Source organism: Patella vulgata, chromosome 2 (genome assembly GCF_932274485.2).
Source record: "Patella vulgata chromosome 2, xgPatVulg1.2, whole genome shotgun sequence".
NCBI lineage: Eukaryota > Metazoa > Mollusca > Gastropoda > Patellidae > Patella > Patella vulgata.
Genome location: NC_065880.2, coordinates 20,601,948 through 20,611,024, shown reverse-complemented (window position 1 = coordinate 20,611,024; position 9,077 = coordinate 20,601,948). Strand labels below are relative to the sequence as shown.

The 9,077-nt window shown below is 34.8% G+C and overlaps 1 protein-coding gene across 1 annotated transcript in view; it reads left to right on the top strand.

Moving 5' to 3' along the window:
• The first annotated feature begins 1,107 nt into the window (after window positions 1–1,107).
• Window positions 1,108–9,077, top strand: part of LOC126812399 (neuropeptide SIFamide receptor-like) — a 178,923-nt gene continuing 170,953 nt past the window's right edge. The window contains exon 1 of the mRNA XM_050538776.2: window positions 1,108–1,899. Within this exon, the coding sequence (XP_050394733.1) occupies window positions 1,593–1,899 (307 nt within the window). The 5' untranslated portion in view covers window positions 1,108–1,592. The remainder of the gene's footprint in view (window positions 1,900–9,077) is intronic.

The window sequence follows — 9,077 nt, the reverse complement described above, 5'->3', positions numbered from 1 at the left end:
GGTCATTCTTGCTATAATAATTCAAAAATAGACGATGAAAAAAGATAATATTGAAAATTTCATTCAAATTACTTCATCTCAGCCAAGTTATTCCATTTTGTTTTGTCGGTCAAATACATAGATAGGGAGGTTCATAGATATCATATGGATGGGGATCCCTATCGACTTTTTCATGAGATACGGCACCCACCGAAAGTAGCGAAATTATAAAAATGTCCAAGATGGAATAGGTGAAATATACTGCGTTTTATTAGTTTGATCTAATTAAAATGTACAATAATCTGTTATCTATGTGATTTCCGCATATCAGATGTGAAATCAAGTATTCAATAAATAGTAAGCATACTCTAGAAAAAAAAATATCAGTACCTTTATTATTTTAATATTGAGATAAGAATGATTGATTATTAATTCGATTGTATAAAACTTAAAGTATTTACTGTTTAGACTTGACAGTGCCATCATATACCACGGAGAAATATTGAATGAGAAATGTTGAGAATTTCTTTCTGTAATCATATCACATGGCCCCATGGCATATCTATAATTTACCGAAAGTGAATTAATTGGGCTTATCGTGTTGAAATCAAGAATACGATCCAAAAACTAGGGCATCTGATTGACCGAAAACTCCGATTGAATGATAGTCGCTGTTGGTGGTATAGGTTGTGTCTGGAGATAAATGAGATTTTTTTTACTTAATTCGTTTATTCCGGATATTAATTTCCTATATATGTATGAATGCGCCCTTGTTGTACATAAAAGATAGCTGAAAAGAAAAGAATGGATGATGAACGTAAATGAACTGATGAACCTTTTTGAGTGTAATATACAGCAGACATATGTTGAACAAATATTTGTGTTGTGAATCGTATCGGTCCATTTAACTTTACATATTTACGAAAGTTGTGAAAAAAATAGTTTATGCTTACTCATCCTATAACAGATTATCCTGGATTTATTTTATAGTGGTATACAAGTAAATTACATCAACTTATTCATATTAATAATCGTGTTGAAAGTTAAAACTCTTAATACATTTGAATGGCAGCTATGAGTCAGGCATGCGGGTGATGATGATTTTTATTCTTGACACCTCATCTACATCCAATCGATTTTCGTAGCCTCCGTTGCTGTTTATCAGAGTTTACGGATCGTAACGAATGTATATGATTATTATTTATCTTTACACTAATGAGAAGTAATAACATGTCGTTGCAGCTACAATTCACAATATCCTAACTGTGGGCGACACTTTACGGAACTTCATTCATTGATTACTCGGCTGTCCCCGATATTGCATTAGATTTACTGGCTCGTTTCTTGCTTCAGTACTGATTTACCAATTGAAATAATATCCTGAACCATTTTGTCTATTGTAAGCTTACCGGTTATTGTATGTGACGGAATTTACATGGGTGATACATAAAAATTGTGAGTGAAAATCCATCGGATGTGAAATATAAACCAAGCGCATTATCTGTGATAATTTAGAGACTTTGAAAGGTAAAATCATTAGACATATATTGAGTAACAGATTGACCTATTATATAAAGAAAGTGAATAGGAAGATTTGGATTCAAGTGGAAACGATGGATGGAACACGCAATACAAGTGGCTACGATTATTATAACGATGAGTACTACACAACGAATGATTCTTATGACTATGGTCTCATGGCCCCAATAAAACAACCAGATTACTTAATTGTTATTTATTCTTTAGCATATTCGATTATTTTTCTCACTGCTCTAATAGGTAATGGGTTGTTGGTCATCCTGACTCTTAAACGCCGATTTGTGAGCAAGATAAACTATTTTTTGGTGAATTTGGCACTCTCTGGACTGTTGGTGGCCGTTGTATGTATACCAATTACACTATTGAGTAACTTATATAATGGTAAGACATTGTTTATTATTTTGAGAATTTACCTGCATTATTGAGAAATGCGTAACTTTCCTTTTCAGTTCAGCTGTTTCACAGAAAATGAACGTTTTACATGGGAGCCCTATGGCCACGCGTAAAATTGTTTATGATGATAGTGATCTATGTTAAATTCCGAAGAAACACTATTCAGTGATGTAGTCTCAACGTATTTATTTATTATACGTTTGTTCGTCCATTATATAGCATTATTGTCAGTGAGTGTTTCTTGAGTATCAGATTTTGCTCTGAAAAACGAATTCTTAATTTCCGCAGTCGGGATTCTTCGTTTTTTTTACGTATGTACAATTAACGATTGAATTTAACATTTGTACACATGCGCAAGCCCGAAAGAGAGAGAGAGGGATTGTCTGTATTTATCAGTTACCTTTTAGGCTGATTTTTTTAACGGTTACATGCAATAGTTAAATCTTTGTAATAAGGGGGAATTTCGTGGTTTACCAACGCAGTATGTAGAGAGTGCTTGCCGTACTCCTATTGTAGATGTTAAATATTCTCTATGATAATCCTATTTTGTTTCAAATAATTATCACAGATAAATATAAAAAATGTACACATCAAAAACAGAGCACAGGACACACGCAAAAAAAAAAGCCTGAAGCATTTTCAAATCGGTTCGACATCAGTGGAATAAATGTATATCAATGCACCCGGAATCTACTTAGAAGTCCTACCACATTGCGCTCTAAACTGTCTGATAAATTTAAACCGTAAATCAATTGAACCCATTTCAAGGTGGAATTGCATGCTTTTTTATATGGTTGGGTTTTTTGAGGCGTCAGATACGTGACAATTCGCCTCGAAAAGTTCTTTGATCTGTTATATCATAGGAAAATTCTGTTATTGAAAATAACCTGCATAAAATGGCTACATAATAAGTTGAAATTTCTACATTAAGGGTCTTTTAGTGAAATATTAGAGTAATTTAAGTTTAAATACATCCTTTGTGTTTGAATTACCACTTAATGGTTGATTGTGTCGCATTATGTATCAATCTGGAAATTTCTATTTTATAGCTATTGTTCTTGAAAGTATGAAATGGGGTTTAACGTCCTACTCTTCTGCTCCTAAACTGGACTAATGAAGACGGGCATACGCTATACAGTGTACTATGAGGGAAATTTTTCCCGGGCAGCGGCGCTACGGCCTACTCTTATATCGAATTCCAACTGCCAAGGGATCTTTTACGTGCACGCCAATATGTACACGGGACCACGGTTTTTTGTCCCATCCGAACGACTAGACAACTGTCCTTGTCAGGCGCTCCGTCCTGCATCACTGACAAGGGGAAACCACGCCGGAAAATCTGGATGAACTTTCTTGGCCAATGAAGGGATCGAACACCCGACCTTCAGGCTAGCGAGCCAGCGTCTTACCCACTTAGCCACGTGATCCCCCTTTAAAGTAAGACACTCAATTTACGCATCGTGTCACGTTTTCATATTTTTAATAATAATGAAACAGTCAATGCGCGTCTTTTTAGTTATATTTCGGTTCTAGAAAAATGAATTGTTGCTGAATTTATAATAACTTAAGCGTTTTGTAACCATTATGTTAGAAATTGTAAATACACTTTTTACTCGAAAGCATAAGCTATAGCCCTTTTGTACACCACGTCCTATTAAATTTGACCCAAAACCGGAGGCCAAATTCGCAGCGCCCTAAAATGATTAGAATTCGATTCGTGTGACCAGTACCGTAATTTTAGTTTCATCACACACGTCTGGTCAACCGAGACTAAGGAAAATACATTTCGTTCAATTAATTTTTAGTCTCAATTTTTTTCTGCTTATTTAGAGCTAGCAACAATGTAACTTCTAAACTCACCAACGCGGCAACTAACAACAGGGTTTTACGGTTAAATAAAAGTAACTTTCACAGTCTTGCAAAGTGGGTACGTTGCCGCGAGAGTGAGTTTAAAAGATAGAAAAAGGACGAAACTACACGAGTTGACTCTGAACCGACAACCGTAACAATATATATATGTCATTGGTTACAATCAACAAACTTAGAAATTAAATCGCTGAGTTTTAGCCAAATTGGTTGTAAGCATTGGGGTTATGAAAGAATGGACTCTATATCGATTTTCAGCGTTCAGCGACTGTCGGTTCCGGAGTTGCCGACCTTTGCCAAAAACCTTGTTAACGCGATATAGGCCACAAGAGGATGAACCCTATCGATTTTCAGCTTTGTCATTGTGGAGTTACCTCCCCCCCCCCCATGCCAAAAATCTTGTGAGTGAACGCGATAGAAGCTACATATTTTAACAGATGGGCTTGTGAACGCACTAGAAGCCACAGTGTTTTCGATGGATTTTGTTTTATTTCAAACAGCTGTAAAGCATTGCAGTAATGAGAGGACGGACCCACTCGATATTCAGCATTCTTCGATATTCCCTTCCAGGATAGCCCCCCCCCCCCCGTGCTTTCGGTAACCTCGTGATTGCAATAGAGGCTATAGTTTTGAACCAAGATTAATTTCAAATTTAGAATCCTTGCCATTAGCGGACGAACCCTGTACATTTTCAGCATTCTGTGACTTTCAGTTCCAGAGTTCTCGCCCTTTGCTGAAATATCAAATTCGGTCAACATCTATATGTTGAGAGGTGAGGATGGACCCTATCAATACTCAAGTGTTCCGTGACCTTTCATTCAGGCCCCCCACCCCTTACTTACCCTGTGTTAGCATGTTTAAAGTAGCTAAGTCTCTAACTCAATATCGTGCAAAGTCTTCGACATTCAAAATACAAATTATTTGTTAATTTAAATCAACATTAATGTTGTGATCCAACCGGAAAAAGATGGGCTTCCGATATCCAATATTTAAGACAAAATAAACAGTTTACCATTGGTACACGAATTGTGTACCATAATTCGTTTCAGCGCCAAGGGACTCAAAAAACGAGCTAGACATTCCACAAGTCATGTCAAACGGTGACGTTATATTCTTATCTGGAGAGCAGATCGGTGTAACCAGACGCTAGAGACTGCCATTCGATTGAGACTTCTGAACATATATGATTTGAAATTAGAGTAAAAACGGAAACGATTGAATTTAAATCAATTTATATATACATTCATATTACATTATTATATGCGTTGCGACCCATTTGTGTCAATTTCTAGGTCCCAAATATTACTGATTTCGCTCCTTTAACAGACGGGTTTTTTTTTCAAATTTTGGGTGACGAATTGAGATTGAGAAAATTAACCCTATTGAAGTTTTTCTTTCTTGTAAGCTGCTGTTGTATGCACGTATTGTGACATTGTTTTTTTTTTTAGCTGTATGGGAAAATTAACCCTATTGAAGTTTTTCTTTCGTGTAAGCTGCTGTTGTATGCACGTATTGTGACATTGTGTTTTTTTTAGCTGTATGGGAAAAAATCTGTTAGGCCCCTTGATTAGAACTCTCACGATTCCACAATTATCATTACGCAAGTTTAATCTTTTTAAGACGTGTGTAGGATTGTCAATACCAAGACTCATTTGGACTTTTTCTACCACTGAAAGAATAATACACCGTGATTAGAAAAATATGTTAATACCCCAGGGGTCATATTTACCATTGCATCATTTGAATTTTCTTTGACACGTTATTTGGTTTGAATTGAAATTTCAATAGGGATAGTTTTTAGAGTACATTACTCTGCGCACGTTTGACATGGGAATAGCATTTGCGCATTGAATAATATTATATTTCAATATCATTAAAAGACTAAATGATTATTCTATAGGTTGATAACGCTTGATTACACTTCTATCACTAAACGTTTCTTTTCATGTTTCATATTGCATTATAATGTAAAACAAACAGATAATAGTTTCCAGTAACTACTCAAAGAACCGTTATATTTTAAAACATTGTTCGATTTCCATTATCATCATTTATATCAATATCTCTATTGACTCTCTTTAAAGGGATATATTCTCTTCTATTTTATTGTTTAATTTGATTTTACTTGTTCTACCAAATGAATTTTGAAATTCGAAAGAAGCCAGGGATCAATAGTTCCCAAGAGAATTTAATATATATATTATACACCATTCGAAAGCGTAGCGCTATTGAACCGGATAACAAAAACTTCACAATACTTTGAAGCACACCTTTTTATAAAAACAGTTATGCGTTTTAAATTCAGTCTTTTCTTTTGTTAATTTAAATGTTGATTCTAAATAGGACAGTGTCGGATCGTAGTCTATTACGATATTCTGAAAGTTAATGGTTTAAATATTTAAGAGAGCGTGACTTTATTCTTTAGAACCTTAATGGGTCTAAAAGTACTTATTAAAGGAGCTAAATCGCTAATATTTGGCACCTAGGCACCTAGAAATTGGCACAAATGGGTCGCAGCGCATCTAATAATGTAATATGAATGTATATGAACGGATTTACATTCAATTGTTTCAGATCAGTTATGTTCGGCGAAATACGCCAGAAGTCTCAATCGAATCGCAATTCTATAATCTGGTTATTGCAATCTACACTGATAGTATTTATCTGCTCTCCAGATAAGAATATGACGTTACCGTTTGACATGACTTCTGGAATATGTCTAGCCTCGTTTTTCGAGTTTCTTATTACAAATGGCACTGAAACGCATTATGGTACAATTTTTATTTTGTCCTAAATATTGGATATCAGAAGCCGATCTTTTCCCGGTAAGATCACAACATCAACGTTGATTTAAGTTGACAAATAATTCGTGTTTTCAATGTCGAAGACTTTGGGTGATATTGAGCTAGGACTTGGCTACTTTAATGTAACATGAATACGGTGGCTAGGTGGTTAAGACGCTGGCTCACTAGCCTGCAGGTCGGGTGTTCGATCCCTGCATTGGCCGAGAAAGTTCATCGGGATTTTCCGACGTGGTTTCCCCTTGTCAGTGGTGCAGAACCGGGGGCCTGACAAGGACAGCTGTCTAGTCCTTCAGATGAGACGAAATGCACCTAAAAGATCCCTTGGCAGTTGGAATTCGATATAAGAGTAGGCGATAGTGCCGCTGCCCGGGCAAAATTTCCCTCATAGCGCACTGTATGGCGTATGCCCGTCTTCATTAGCCCAGTATAGGAGCAGAACAGTAGGACGTTAAAACCCATTTCATTTCATTTCATTTCAGATTTATTTTCAATTTTTATAACATTTTGTAATTACTGATCAATTGTGCTCGATGAAATACGTCAACAGTTCAAATTGAACGACAGTCGGTTACACCTGCTTAGCCCATTCCACACATTTTTTTTTATTGTCAATAATTTATCGTTTGTGATTCGGTCATTACTAATTACTTCCTGAGTGTCCTGTAAGATATGTGTTTCTTTGTTCATTACAAATGGCACCTTAAACAATAGAATACACGACTCGTGTACTGACTATAAAATGTTAATTGTGTCTTAAATATTGGGTATAAGGACCCCACATGTTCACGGCTAGATAAAAATATCAATATTGGTTGAAATGGACCGATATTGAATGCTATTTCGTGTGTTTAATTTTGATTTTCATGGACAATATTGAGTTAGAAGTTTAGCTCCTTTTACATGCCTGTGAACGGGCAACCGATTTGAGGTAGAAAATACTCCGAATGTTTAAGTATGAATATCAATAAATAATTAAAATTCAGAATGTTCCATGATGGATTTTTTTTTTGAGAATATGTTAACAAATTGGTCCGAAGCGATATTCTAAGAATATATATATATTGAACATAAACATCTAAAGAAAAGTGTTTATTGCAATGTACTCTTAAGTATGTGACTGTTTGCAAATTCAGTCTTTAGGTGATAATATAGTTATTTTCATCCCGTAGATGAATGTAACAGTGATTTAATTGGTTACGCGAGTAAAACGTTATTTTCAATGATTAGGTGAGTATTATGCGATTTTCGAGGTTTTGTAACGTTATATCCAATTCTTGTGTGAGTATAGTGTTATTTTTTATTGGTTTTGAAACGTTATTTTCAATGGACAGGAGAGTGCAATGGAATGTATAGAGGATATTTGTCGTTTTAGAGTGAATAACATATTTTATTTCATCGAGAAGCAAGAAAACTTATATTTTCACGAATGCGTTGCATGAGTAAAAATATAAACGTTTTCTTGCTTAGAGATGAAATAAAATATGTTATTCACGACAAAACGACAAATGTTCTATTTATTTTATGATTTTACAATCATTTTAGGTAAAAACAACATGGACTACTGCTAGCCAGTGAAATAACACTTTTATTTCACTGATAAAACGCGGTATTCCACTACTGATCATAAAATAAAATGTTATATTGTTTTTCATGTTCAGAAAAGTCGTGTTATATTCTAGGTGAGTGCAATAGCTATGTTATTTTCTATGATTAGGGGAGTGTAATGTATTATGTCACAATCCAATATATGGCTTTGATGAAACCCAATATGATTAAACGTACAGATTGGAAAGTGGAATAAGTTAAATTCTCTATGTAATCTAAATCGCAATCATGCCACTACGTAAATTCATTTCCTGATAACACTATGAAATCATATATTTGTATTGTTAGGTTCAGATTTAGAGGATTTTACAACCATAAGTAGAAATTGTAGTATTCCTATTCTAGGTTTTGAATAATCATGACAAGAAACGGATATAAGACTGTCAATCATTGATATATACCATCCTGTCTGACAACTATGAAACAAACCAAATCGTATTTTATATTAAACAGCAATAAAAACGTCAGTACGATTTCAAAATCAGAGAGGCACTTTAATCAATTCATTCTAGAAAACGAAAACTAAATGGATCAAAGCAATTGTTTGTGAACAGTATGTTGACACATTAGTGATTTATTCATCACAATTCCAAGGCATTACGAGAAGGGTTAGAGTCTGTACACTGTCTATACATGAGTATCCGGTATTAAATGCTCTGCGACAATGTCGTTTCCATTGATAATATGTAAAAAGTACAATGTAAAAAGTCCTAATACCAATAATGATAATTTCAAAATACCTCAAAGGCAGAAGTTAAATGTAAAACGCCAAATGTTAAGTATCAAATGACAAATGTTTTGTTAGAAAATGCTACTATTGACGTGTCTACGTTTTACATCTCCCACATTACATTTTACATTTGCGCTCTGTCACATCTCATTTCTACATAG